The sequence below is a fragment of the Pantherophis guttatus genome, chromosome 1, assembly GCF_059756535.1.
Source record: "Pantherophis guttatus breed Tessera chromosome 1, ASM5975653v1, whole genome shotgun sequence".
NCBI lineage: Eukaryota > Metazoa > Chordata > Lepidosauria > Squamata > Colubridae > Pantherophis > Pantherophis guttatus.
Window position 1 is genome coordinate 38,868,548 of NC_142063.1, and position 13,641 is coordinate 38,882,188.

The 13,641-nt window shown below is 40.9% G+C and overlaps 1 protein-coding gene across 3 annotated transcripts in view; it reads left to right on the forward strand.

Annotated features, from left to right (window-relative positions):
• The first annotated feature begins 10,295 nt into the window (after positions 1-10,295).
• The window catches only part of CDC42BPB (CDC42 binding protein kinase beta), a 95,976-nt gene continuing 92,630 nt past the window's right edge, over positions 10,296-13,641 (forward strand). For all 3 annotated transcript variants that reach the window (XM_034418525.3, XM_034418526.3, XM_087872100.1), the window contains exon 1: positions 10,296-11,424. In XM_034418525.3, coding sequence (XP_034274416.2) covers positions 11,247-11,424 — 178 coding nt within the window. In that variant the 5' untranslated portion in view covers positions 10,296-11,246. The remainder of the gene's footprint in view (positions 11,425-13,641) is intronic.

Genomic DNA, 13,641 nt, shown 5'->3' on the forward strand with positions numbered 1-13,641 from the left:
CCCAAGTCCCAGCTGATTGGGAGGAAATGAGGATTTTGCCGTAATCTTCCCCTGGATTGGGAATGGAATGGAGATTTTCCAGTATCCTTCCCCTGGAGTGGGGTGGAAATGGAGATTTTTCCAGTATCCTTCCCCTGCCATGTCCACCAAGCCATGTCACGCCCACAGAACCGATAGTAAAAAAATTTGAAACCCACCACTGCAGAAAGGCCAGGACCTACTGTGGAATTCTAGGAAATAACTGAAATATAATAAAAGATAAGCTCCTAAAACAGTTAGGTGGCTAATGTGGGTTTTGTAAAATACTAAACACTTAAAATACTGATTGCAACACTCATACTCTTGGGCCTGTCAGGAATCAATAGCACTTAGATACCACTCCACAGCACTTTCTGAACAGTTTACAAACGTCAGCATTTTTCTCCCAACAATCTGGGTTCTCATTTTACTGACCCTGGAAGGCTGAAAGGCAGAGTCAACTTTGAGCTAGTCAGGATCAAACTCCTGACTGAGGGCAGAATTAACCCGCAATTCTGCAATCTAACCACTGCACCACCCTTGCTCCTTGGTAGGCCCTTTCTATCAAGTAGATAGTAAAATGCATAGAAAATCATGAAAGGTAGGATAGGTAGGAAGGAAATTACAGCTTTAATTGTGATTACTGTAATATGAAATCGTTTCTTCATAAAATCTGTTCCTTTTCTTAATTTAATCTTTATTATAATAAGGCTTTATTCTCCTACAGTTCTGTATGAATGATTGGGTTCACACAGCATAGTTAGCTGTGATGTGATTTGGTTTTTGTTTAATGGGCTGTGGGAAAGAAGTCAAGTTTATTCAGTATGGTTAAACAAATCTTGTTTTAGGATGACATAATAAAAAGGAAACAGAATTGTCTGGGTCTATTTCAGTTAGGATTTAGGCCTGGTCATGGAATAGAAATGGCATTGGAGGAGCCCTGGTGGCACAGTGGTTAGAATAGAGTATTGCAGACTAACTCTGTTCATAGTCTGGAGTTCGATCTTGACAGGATTCAAGATTGTCTTGGCTTTCCATCTTTCTGAGTTTGGTAAAATGAGGACCCAGATTGTTGGGGGCAATATGCTGACTTTGTAAACCACTCAGAAAGTGATGTAAAGCACTATTGAGCGATATATAAGTCTAATTATAATTAAATAATTTCATTGAAAGCATATGTGCATAGCAAAGGACACTAAAGGTGAATGCATAGTTGGCTTAGATTGCAATGTTAAAGAGAAGAGACTTAGATTTCCTATGGCTAAATCTTGGCTGTGATATGAATTCTAGACTATATTGACTGTTGAAGGATTGCTGGTTCCCAGAGACCCTGAGACAAAACCATTGAAGTGGAGGTGAGCAGGGGTTCCAGAGAAGACCTACTGAAAGTAGAACAGGGGCTAAAGAGACAATTCTATTGATCACAGGTGGCTTTCATGAAAATTTGGAGAAGGAAGAATTCACATACAAAGGGAATATTAACTCTTTTTAAAAAGAAATTCTAAGTAGGAATCTAGTAATACAATACACACTACACACATACCCATAAGAACATTAGTTACTTTAAAAATGCTGGACCAAATGCTAATCAAATCAACAAATTGATCAAATAAATTAATTTTATATGGTTTTATATTGTTTGATTAGTTGTAAGATGCCCAGAGTTGTTTTAAGATGGATGGCTATACAAATATTTTAAATAAATAAAATAAGTTCTCCTACTCATCAGAAGGAATGTGTGGGAGTGAGGGTTGCTAAAGATCTAATTAGTTCCTCTTTAGCTGTTTTAATTAAATGATGCTTCAATTACTTTATATACCTGCAAATAAAACTAGTTACTACTAAAAAAAGAAAAAAAAATCACAAGCTGTAAGTGGGCATTTCAACACCTCCTATTATCCCACAAAAACTTGGTGACACTGGCTTTATAGAATGTCATTACACAGGTCAATGTAAATTAACAGTTCAATATTTGTTTACATATGCCTAAATCAAAGGTGGGTTTCAGCAGGTTCTGACCAGTTCTGGAGAACCCGTAACGGAAAGTTTGAGTACTTCGGAGAACCGGTACTCTGACTGGCCCTGCCCCCATCTATTCTCTGTCTCCCAAGTCCAAGCTGATCAGGAGGAAATGGGGATTTTGCAGTAACCTTCCCCTGGATTGGGGAGGGAATGGAGATTTTACAGTATCCTTCCCCTGAAGTGGGGTAGGAATGGAGATTTTACAGTATCCTTCCCCTGCCATGCCCACCAAGCCACGCCCACCAAGCCACATCACACCCACCAAGCCACACCCACAGAACCAGTAGTAAAAAATTTTGAAACCCACCACTGGCCTAAATGTATACTTGATTATAAGGTTTATCAATGTATTTATCTTAGGTGTTTCCTCTCAGAAGACTTTTTTACAGATGTGTTAAACCATGGTTTATTTAATCATAAGTTATTCACTAACCAATAATAGGTTTGATAAGCACAACTTGTTAAGTTGTCAGGTAGGATGGATAGCTTCTCCCCTTTGTATTTAACTATAAATTCCAATGGAAACAGAACCATAGTCAAGAAATATGAGTTCTCCTTAAGACATAAATGTTCAGGTTTCAATTAACATATTTTGAACATATTATGTAAAGATTTAGCTCCCTCAAGAAGTCAGTATGGTAATGTTGGGGAAGATGGAAGGAAAAAGAAGAAGGGAACGGCTTCAGCAAGGTGGACAGACTCAATTACAGTGGTGATGGATGAATTCTTGGAAGACGTCAAGGGCCAATCTGGGAGTAGATTATCCTAGAAAAGGTCTATATCAGGGGTGGGTTCTACTTACTTTTACTACTGGTTCGCAACAGGGCCGTGCACGCTCGCGCACTCTTCTGCACATGTGCAGAAGCATTCTGATGATGTCGGGGTCGGTGGGCACAGCCTTCCGCCGGTTTTACTACTGGTTCTATAGAACTGGTGCGAACCGGGAGCAACCCACCACTGGTCTGTATATATGTGGTCAACACTGACTTGATGGCACATACGGTAATAAATAATTCACAATAGTTGGTACATACAATACTTTAAGCAAAAACTAAACAAACCACATCATGTCTTTTTACTTTGTATGAACACAGCCACTGACAATTTAGCAGCCTCCTGTTAGCTTTCAATAAAATTTTCTTAAGAATAACAATATTTACTCTGAGGACAGATGATGGATCGTTGAGGTTTCATTAGGCAAAGGGGAATTTTGCTCCGGGGCTGGAACAGCTGGCAAAGTTTAATTATTCAATTGTACATTTGTCGAGGAAAACAACACCTTAATGCAAATAACTTATTACCTTGTCTAGCAGAAAAAAAATCTGAGGGGAAAAAAATCCGATTTGAGCAAGGCAATAAACTATAGCAGATGATCCTTTTCAAGAAATGGAAATCTCTCAGTTCAAGAATCTAATGGGATGCTAATGGGAAGATGGAGCAGCAAGAGTTTATAAAGGACTGGAAAGGTTAATTATGGAAGCTAGTTCCTGTCTCATTATGACTCTGCTAGTCACACATCAGTGACTCCAAAGCAGTTACTTGCTTTAAAAAGAAAGGTATGGATTCTCCTAATCTGAGGGAAGCTCTGTCTTAAAAAGTATGATTAGGGCTGCCAAGAGATATAGAAAGATTTAACAAAACAGGTAAACAAAAACCTGAATAAGAAATAATTAGAGCTGTTAACTAGAAGCCTAGATGGAAGAAATAGCAGATTAAAAAGATTTTTAAAAATGGTGAAACTGAGCATTACAGTTCATCATTCTCTGACTTTCAGAAATGAGACACACATAAAGACAGGTCATCAGTTACTGGTATCTCTTTATTTGTAACAGGAAAACCCAGTAAAATACCACCATAGGTGTGTTTTTAATCCATAAACGGAATAATAAGATCACCACTAAACATAATAGAATCCATTTCTGGCCATCAATTTATATCTGTGCAGAACAGAAGGAAAATATTTGTTACCGGTAAATCATTTTTAGTAGAGGGAGCAGTCAGAAATGGAATTTTTATTTTTTTAAATGGACCATTTAAATATAATTTATATTGTGTTTCATTGTAAATAAAATCTACAAAACGAAATTTAGAAATATAGAAAAAAAGGGAAAAGTGCAATGAGAAGAAAAAAGATAATGGCTTCCAATTTTCTTCAGTGTATCAAAAAAATACACCACCAACCCTTTGGTTTAAATTTCAAAAGATTTCAAGCTATTTCTATAATTACAAGATCATTCTAATCATTATAACCTAAAATTTTAAATATCATTTTTTTCCAGTTTTGGGCAATAACTTCAGAAGTGGATTCTAAATAGAAACAAAGCTGGTTAAGTTCTTTTCTTTAGCCAAAGCTGAATTTCACTACTAGCACATGATTAGGTTGCACATGTGAAACCATTTCAACCATAGGTGGGTTTCAGCAGGTTCTGACCAGTTCTGGAGAACCGGTAGTAGAAATTTTGAGTAGTTTGGAGAACCGGTAAATACCACCTCTGACTGGCCCTGCCCCCATCTATTCTCTGCCTCCCAAATCCAAGCTGATCGGGAGGAAATTGAGATTTTGAAGTAACCTTCCCCTGGATTGGGGAGGGAATGGAGATTTTACAGTATTCTTCCCCTGGAGTGGGGGTGGGAATGCAGATTTTACAGTATCATTCCCCTGCCATGCTCCCCAAAGCTACGCCCACCAAGCCATGCCACACCCACCAAGCCACACCCACAGAACCGGTAGTAAAAATTTTTGAAACCCACCACTGATTTCAACTCTGCCAGTTGGCAGAACTGGAAAGGTTGGGGACCAGTGTTAAAAAATATTTGGAAATATCTTTTTTAATTCCCCAATTCAGAGAGTTTCTTTTTTATCACATTTTCAGTGTAAATAATATTGGTACAAATTAAAGCTTAATTTCTTAGAGGGGGAAATATATATATTTGTAATTCATAGCCCATTTTGATTCCATTGTTTTTTAAGGAAAATAAAATAAAAACAAATGATAAGTAGGTGATTGATTCCCACATTGTGCTGTGCCATCATGCAGCTTGTTTGATTGTTAGCTTGGTGTATAACTTATAAACCATGGTTTATGTTTGTATGTTGTGTTATCAAGAGGTGTACCGTAACTTTCAAATTCACAATATTTCAAATACGAAATACCCCACTTACCTCGTTTCATCTTACCAGGGGTGGTCCAATGCTGTTGTGAAACACAATCTAGTTAGTAGGTACATGAAAAAGTGCTATACTGTATCTGTTGGATACAGAGTGGGAGTGCAAAACTCATCTCATAATTGCAGCAATAGGCGTAATTTTTCACAGTCAAATTCATGATTCAGTTGCAGGCTCTAGCTGTTATCATTTGCATATACTATTTGTACATGTCTCTCTAGAAATTTCAATAGGTTTGAACTGTTTCCCTTTCTGTATCATACATTTCATACATTTAGGGGTTTCTTTTAAAAAAATCAATATCATGTAATCCCCTGGTGCAAGTACAGGTCTTTCCATCATTTTTTGACTACCTTCCATTCTCTAGTAAAGTTCAGTACTTAAAATCTTAGTAAGAATGCAATCTTGTCAATTTCATTTTTTGTTCTTGTTTTGCTTTAGGTCAGTTTCAAAATTCTGTTAATAGTCCTTTCTCATATATACAAAACAGTCACCTTCCTTCTAGATGTATCCCAAAGTAGTACAAAAATTCTTCAGAAAAGCAACAGAAAAGCAGGAGGGGAAAAGTCTCTGAGAGAATATCAATAGCAGAAAATTTTGGAGCATGTTTCAATTCTGTTAGGGTTATAGCAGGGGTGAAATGCTCCTGGTTGGACCGGATTGCCCGATCTGGTAGTGATGGCGGCGGATGGTTCGGAGAACCGGTAGCAAAAATCCCTGCGCCCCTCCCCTCCATGCCCAGCTGAGCCGCACGATCATCAGAGGCTGTTTTTTTACTTTGAAAAGCATTTTTTCTACAATCTCTTCAGCCGAAAAAATGCTTTTAAAAGTAAAAAAAAAGCCACTGATGATCGCACGGCTCAGCTGGGATCATCAGAGACTTTTAAAAGTATTTTTTCTACAACCTCTTCGGCCGAAGAGGTTGTAGAAAAAAAAATGCCTTTAAAAGCCTCTGGCGATCCCAGCTGAGTTGCCTGATCGTCAGAGGCTTCTAAAAGCAATTTTGTTCTGCAACCTCTTTGGCCGAAGAGGTTGTAGAAAAAATGCTTTTAAAAGTAAAAAAAAAAAAGTTGGCCATGCCCACATTACCCCCCCCAAGCCACGCCCACAGAACTGGTAGTAACAAATTTTAGATTTCACCCCTGGTGAATCTCTGTAGATACTGCTTCAGAATTATGAAGACCAAAACTGAAAGGACCAATTTGCTTATATATTTATTGGGTGACTAGTAGTCACCATTAGTTAATCTAATCTACCTCTCAAGGTTATTGTGAGGATCAAAAGGCTGGGAAGACAACCACATAGGCTGCTTTGAATACCTGGATGAAAAGCAGAACATAAAAGCAATTAAATAGAGAAGCTCAGCAGGCTTGGATGAATGGAAATGTTCAAATTGTACTCAATCTTTTCTGATGTGAGGAAGAAAGCCAATATTATCCATTTACTATTACATAACTGTGAATAAACACATAAAAAACAGACATATCTTGCTGCTACATTTCTGAGTATTTCCTTTAAATCCATAATGTGTTTTAAGTGGCCTTCATAACAATGGATGGTCCTATGCCAGTTCTCAATAGGCAGCCAATTGAACAAGCAATACTGGTTTTCACACAGTGTCCCCTGCTGTTTTGTTGTTTTTGTCTTTGGCCAAAGTACAATATCCACCCCCCTCTTCACCACTTAGAAGGGGAAAAAAAAGACATTTTTTTTTCAATATGGTACAACCTTTCCTGATTCAAGCTTATCACTGACATTAAAAGCCCATCTAAGCTTGCTCTGTTGCAATAAAAATTGGAGAATGGAACAAAGGATTATACAGTGTGCCTTAATTTAATCAGGTACCTCACAGGTAATTGGAATACTTTGGCTGAGGGCTACTGAATGGGCACATTATGTATCTTGAGGTGAGTATTTTCAAGAACACGATCAAACATTCAAGGTGCACACTTCTTTCCGAGATATCTGCACTATAACATCTTACATTCATGCATGTTGGATTGTTGTTGATGGATGGGTAGGGTGTGTGTGAGAAGAGTGCTACTTAAATTTCTAAGAATTCCATTACATTAGTTTCACCTTTAAAGAAAACCAGAGGAAGGAAAAGGCTTATATGTCAGCTTATGGGAGCATATATAATGCATGGTGCAAAAGTGTTGCTTTTAGAATAGTCTAACATATTTTTGCAGTTTGTTTAACTACTTGGTTCTTTTCCCCAAGACTGTAGTGCCAAATTTATGAAAAAGAACAGAGGACCCAAGGGAGGTGGGAAAGACAATACCTATAAAATTCAACTTTATCTTCAATGAAGCTGAACAGGAGAAGCCAGGGTGCCGGCAGGAGTGGAGGGACTGAGTAAGAGAAATTTCCTTTGCCGGAGATATTTTCTTGCCTATTGGGATACAACAAAGGGAAAAGGAGAGAGAGAAAAACACGACTACTACATTATCTTTCCTGAATAGCTATTCCAATCAGATGCCTCCCTTTTATCAATTATCACAGGCAACAGTCACGCTGCCTGAAAATTTGTGATTGTATTCCCAAAATATCTCAAGGGCACCAAGTTGGAGAAAGCTGGTGTATAGCCCAAGTTGTTTCTACAATATAAGGACCGGTGTTTCTCAGTTTTCCCATTGGTTTCTTTAACTGATTAGTCTAAAACCCATGATCTTTGTGGGTGGACTTTCCTGAAACAGTTTCCTGTTGCCATCTAACACAGGATATCAGTCTTCTATTATCTACCAAATTTCTTGGAGATCAGCCAAGAAAAAAAAAGACTCAGACTATACCTTAGTTTAGAAATCCTTTTCGAAAAAGTTACTTTTAAACATGTGCACTTTGAGGAATATTTCAGGAAGGTGCCGGTGGACACAGCAGAAATTACTTTGTTTACATAAGGTTTAGCAAAAGCAGTTTTAGAACAATTTCACAAGACAGATAAGGAAATGATGTTTGTATTTTTCCACAGAAAAATCAGGCAGGAAAAAGGAACTGTTAGGACATATTTTTCCTTTCATAGCCAAGTCATTTTTATTTTTAGCATTCACCTCAGTTATCAGCACCACCCCAATCCAAGCTTGCATAGTCTAAGATTCACAAGGCTGAATGCAGGCAGCCATTGTGTGTGTGACGATCTCCAATTTCTTCATTCCCAGACAAGCAGCTGAAGCAAAATAGTCATGGAGATTTCCATGAGCTGACTAGCAATTGAAACATTGCATCAGAAATTATGTATGCATGGTCTTAGAAAGCTATCTGAAAATGTGACACTATTTTGAATTATGCAAACACCTTGTTCTTGAAGCCAGATGGTCTGCACATTGTTCTAGTCATAGCTGTACTATCTGTAATTTGTTGACTAAAGCACAAGTGGTTATATAATCCCAACTGAAATAACTGGCATCTAACATCAGAAGTATACTATTTGGGACTGATTATGAGTTTGCTTGAGTTTGTTTTGAATCCAGTTATTGTCATAGGTGAACATATGTGAATATTGCTTAATATGTGAAACATCCAATTAAAGCTTAATTCAACAGACCACGATAACCTTAATACATATAAAGTGTAGTGTAGCATCCTTTTACAACCTGTGGACAACCTGTAGACTTCAACTCCCAGAATTCCTGAGACAGCCAAGCTTGTTTGTCTCAGGAATTCTGGGAGTTGAAGTCCACAGGTTGTAAAAGGGCCACAGTTGCCCACCCCTGATCTAGAACAAAGAGATTGAAGGTAGTAAGTGTATCTATCTCAGTAACAGAAATTCAGAAGTTTGAAACTTCATTTTAAAAAGCTACAAGAACAGTTAAAATGATACCAAACTACAGTGGTACATCAGTAACTCATCTTTAACTGGTTTTGGGAGGCATAATGAGTACCAAATAATTTTTTACTATAAGAAATAATGTTGTGAGTCACAAGACAACAAGTTCCCGCTTATGCATTGAGTACCAAACAACAATTTTTTTGTGTCAAAATGTGTTGAGTACCGAATTGGATGAGTTTCAAAGCAGTTGAGTACCAAAGTACCACTGTAATGCCATTGCATGCAATTGTTAGCTTCACTTTCTTGCTAGACATGTTTTATGAACACAATCTAGCAACTAAATCCACTTCACATGGCATGGCTTAGTGAGCATGGCTTGGTGGGCGTGGTAGGGGAAGGTTACTGCAAAATCCCCATTTCCTCCCGATCAGCTGGGACTTGGGAGGCAGAGAATAGATGGAGGCTGGGCCAGTCAGAATTTTTACTACCGGTTCTCCGAACTATTCAAAATTTCTGCTACCGGTTCTCCAGAACTGGTCAGAACCTGTTGAAACCCACCTCTGATGTCTAGTCTAGTGAAAAAAAAGGACTAGGGGCAACATGAGAGAAGTGTTCCAGTTATGTGAGGGGCTGCCACAAAGAAGGGGGGCCGGTTTCAACCTATTTTCCAAAGCACCAGAAGGCAGGACAAGAAACAGTGGATGGAAACTAATCAAGGAGAGAAACAACCTGGAAGTAAGGAAAGAATTCTTGACAGTGAGAACTATCAACTGGTGGAATGGCTTGCCTTTTTTAAAAGAGATTGGACAGCCATTTGTCTTTACTGGTCTAGGACCTCCTGCTTGAGCAGGGGGTTGGACTATAAGACCTCCAAGGTCCCTTCTAACTCTGTTATTCTGTTTCCCAAAATGTATCTTGAAAATCTTTCCCAGCTTAATCAGAGCTATGTGATCCCTGCTGCAAAAATCAGAATTAGACAACAACAAAAATCAGAAACCGAACACTTTGATGCCGTTTTAATCGTATTTATTCGGATTTGATAAGTTTGTAAACTCTCAGCCACTCATTCAGCTGCTGAATCACAGAAAGCTACGGGAGGAGGAGGAGGGGTATGGAAATAGATAAACTCAGTGTTATTATTTTCTCTATAAAAGATCAGGTCTAAGTTCGCGCAACGCACCGACCCTCGAATATCTAAACGAATATTGGCTAAATTTACCCAATCGGCTTGGATGTAAAACCCCGTCCTTATAAACGGGATGCCCTTATCGGGAACGAGTAGGAAGTTCTAAGAAAATCTAAAGCATTTGGGGCGTGGGAGCCAGGAATATGCTGACGGGAATTCCGGTGCCTTGCTTGTTTCAATCCACTTGGCAAAGGGAAGGGTTTGGATACGTGACGAGAAAGCGGCCGGTTTGTTTTGCTCCCGAGGGCTTCCAGGTTGCGCAACTCGCGAATCTGCCGAAAAGGTTTTCTTCCCTGCCTTCCCAATCGCGGCTCTCATCCCTCCTCCTCCTCCTCCCCCCTCCTCCTCCCCGAGCTTCCTGTTGCCCGGATGCTCACGGCCAGCGGGAGCGTTTCCTTAGGAACTACGGCAAGAGGCGAGGACCAAGTCCTTCCGGCTTCTTCTCGGGCCACTTTTCCAGGGCCCTCGCCCAGTGCCTTCCATCCTGCTCCCAAGCGCCGGAGGGGGAAGGGAGGGAGGGGAGGGGAGGGGGGGCGGAGACGGACGAGAAGCGGGGCTGAGTTGAGAAGAGGCGGCCTGCTTTTTTGGGGGGGGGGAGGGGGCGGGGCGGTTGCTTTGACCACCGGCATGACTTTGCCGCACCGCCTTCTCAGCGGCGACCGTCGCAACTGAAAACCGGGGCTTCCTCCTCCTCCTCCTCCTCAGCCGTTGCCAGGCGAAGCGAGAGGGCGGGTCCGAAAGGGGAGGGACCCAACCGATGGACCAGCCGGGCCTGGAGCGGAGCCTGCAAGAGCTGCTCTTCGGAAAGGCCTCGCAAAATGTGGGCGTAGCGTGGAGGCGAAGCAGCCCCTAGTCTTGCCGGGCCCAGGGCCCGTCGGAAGGCGTTGAGAAGGGAGCGCCAGGATAGGCGGATGCCTTGGCCGCCGCCGCCGCTGCCCGGAGCCTGAGGCGGCGGCTCTTTCCTCCTCCTCCTCCTCCTCCTCGCCTTCCCTCTCCGCCTCGCTCGGCCTCTCCCTCCTGCCTTGACCGACCAGTCGCTCAGCTCGCTCTCTTCCTCCTGCTCTTCACCCGCCGCCGCCGCCGCCACCATGTCGGCCAAGGTGCGGCTGAAGAAGCTGGAGCAGCTGCTCTTGGATGGGCCCCGGCGCAACGAAAACGTCCTGAGCGTCGAGGGGCTGCTGGATCTCCTGGTCGGGCTTTATACCGAGTGCAGCCGCGACTCGCCGCTTCGCAGGGACAGGCTCGTCTCCGACTTCCTCGAGTGGGGTGAGGAAGAGGAGGCGTGGGGGAGGGTAAGGGAACCGGGTTGGGAATCTCGCTGGATCGGTTTGGTTTAGGGGTGGGTGGGGGCTTCCTCTCCGATCGCACCCGGCTGAACTCCAGGCGATTTGCTTCCGAGTAGGCAATGGATACGATTAAAAGCCTGTTTTTGTAGTGCGAGAGAAAGCGGGGGCGCCCACTCGGTTAAAACAGGAGTTTTGAGATGATGGGGTTGGGGGAGTTCGTGGAAACCCGAGACGGAAATGTATTATAAGGATGGATCTGGCTGATAAGTGCTTGGGGGAGGTGAGGAGGAAGAATTGCTGGGTTAATTAACAGGAGGATGGGAAAAAGAGTTGCATCCCCTGTCAAATTGGCCCAAGTAGCAGGAGAAGTGAGGATTATTATCTGAATCATCTGGGATAGGTTCATTTTTAGGAGAACTGGGATGGTAAGACTTTGGAACGGAAACTTAAGCAATAAAGTGGCAGTGGTGAACAAAGAGAGCACAATTTCTGCCCTAAAAGCTTTTACAGAGCTAAACATGGACATTTCTGGTGAGAAATGTCTGTTATGAGACTTTGGGAGTGGCAACAGTGAAGATGAAGGAAAATGTCTTCACTCAATAATATGACTGATATACATTGAGTGCATTTGAATTACAAAGAAGGCAGAAGAGCCAAAGTATTATCCAAGCTAGGAGAGCATCCCCCCCATAATCATTCATAATGATCTACAGTTGCAGAAATAGGAATTGCATGAATTCAATGGTAGCTGGATGAATAGGAAGATGGTAAGGCCAAAGGATATGGTATCAATTCACTTTGAATTATGGATTTTGCTAGTCTAACTTATAAGAAAAGGGGAAAGTTAAAATAGAATTGTATTGGTTACAGGTGAATTAAGGAGAACAGGATGTGAATGAAAGATATGCTGTTTCTGCAAAATCAGACCAGACACTATTTTAGGGCAGGAATTGTCAACACATGGAATAGCTCCAGACACTACTGATCACAAAAGAGAATAGAGAACTCAGTCTACAAGTACTATACATTAGAAAAGAAATTGCAGACTTTGTGAAAGAAATTGCACATTGTTGTCAATTTAAGAAAATGGGACTAATCAATACATCCCAGGCAGCTCTTACAGAAATACTGTATTTATCTGAAATGAGAAGTGAAGAAAAGTCATAAGACAATTTTATATTTAAGGCTGTAAGGAAGGAAGTGTTCATATCCTGAAGGTGACAGTTCGGACTGTCATCCTGACTAATATGGGGGGAGGGGGATGGATTAGATTCCATTAATAGCACAGCCAGATGGACTATTAGGAGAGATGTGGGATGAATTCAAAGCTAGAATTAGTTTAAATGAAGAATTTGGAGTCAGTGTTACTTTTAGTAACTGAGGAATACAATGTACCTTCTTGGTGTGCTGTAATATTGGAGGTTCCAAGAAATCCAGTACAACAGGGTAATGAGGTGGAAGGGAAGGAAGACAAATGTTGTACCCCTCCATTCCTTTCTGAATTTTGTTTTTAAAAATCCTTCCATTACAAGCATATAAATCAAGAAAGGAAAAGAAAGGTCTGAATCCCCAGTGTAACTCCTGGAATTGAGAGAGATTCCACCAATCCAGTTTTAGTGTTCAGTAATCTTCCTGTCGAATTTTATTTTCTAGATTATTTTGATTTAAAAAATAGATGGGAAGTTAATACGCTGCAAAACAAAGCACCAGGCTCAACCAGAACTTGATTTTCAAAGGTTCTTAGTGCTCCCTCAGCTTGGTTGTTTTCTTGTAGACATTTCATTACCCAAACTAGGTAACATCAGTGCTAATAAGGAGTGGAGCTTGCTCTCAATTTATATTTTAGTGTCCTGTCAGTGTTGGTGGGAGTGGTCTTGATGATTTTTTGGTTGGGCTGTTTACTGTTAGCTTGTTTGGCAGTTCCTAGATTGTTTACTTCTTGATTGTTGCTCTGATGTTAATCTTGGTGTTAATCTGTGCTCATATGGGTATTGATTGCTGTTGGGGAGATGTTTTTGTTTCCCTTTTGGTTTGTTGATTGTTTCTTTTGCACAGTATATAGATGTTGTTTATGTCTGGGTGACTGTAGATGGCCAATTTGTCAAAGTGCCAGGCTTCCAGGAATTTTCTAGTGTTTTTGAACCTAGCATGGTCTAGGATGGTCACCATTTCCCAGTTGAAACTATGGCCAACTCTG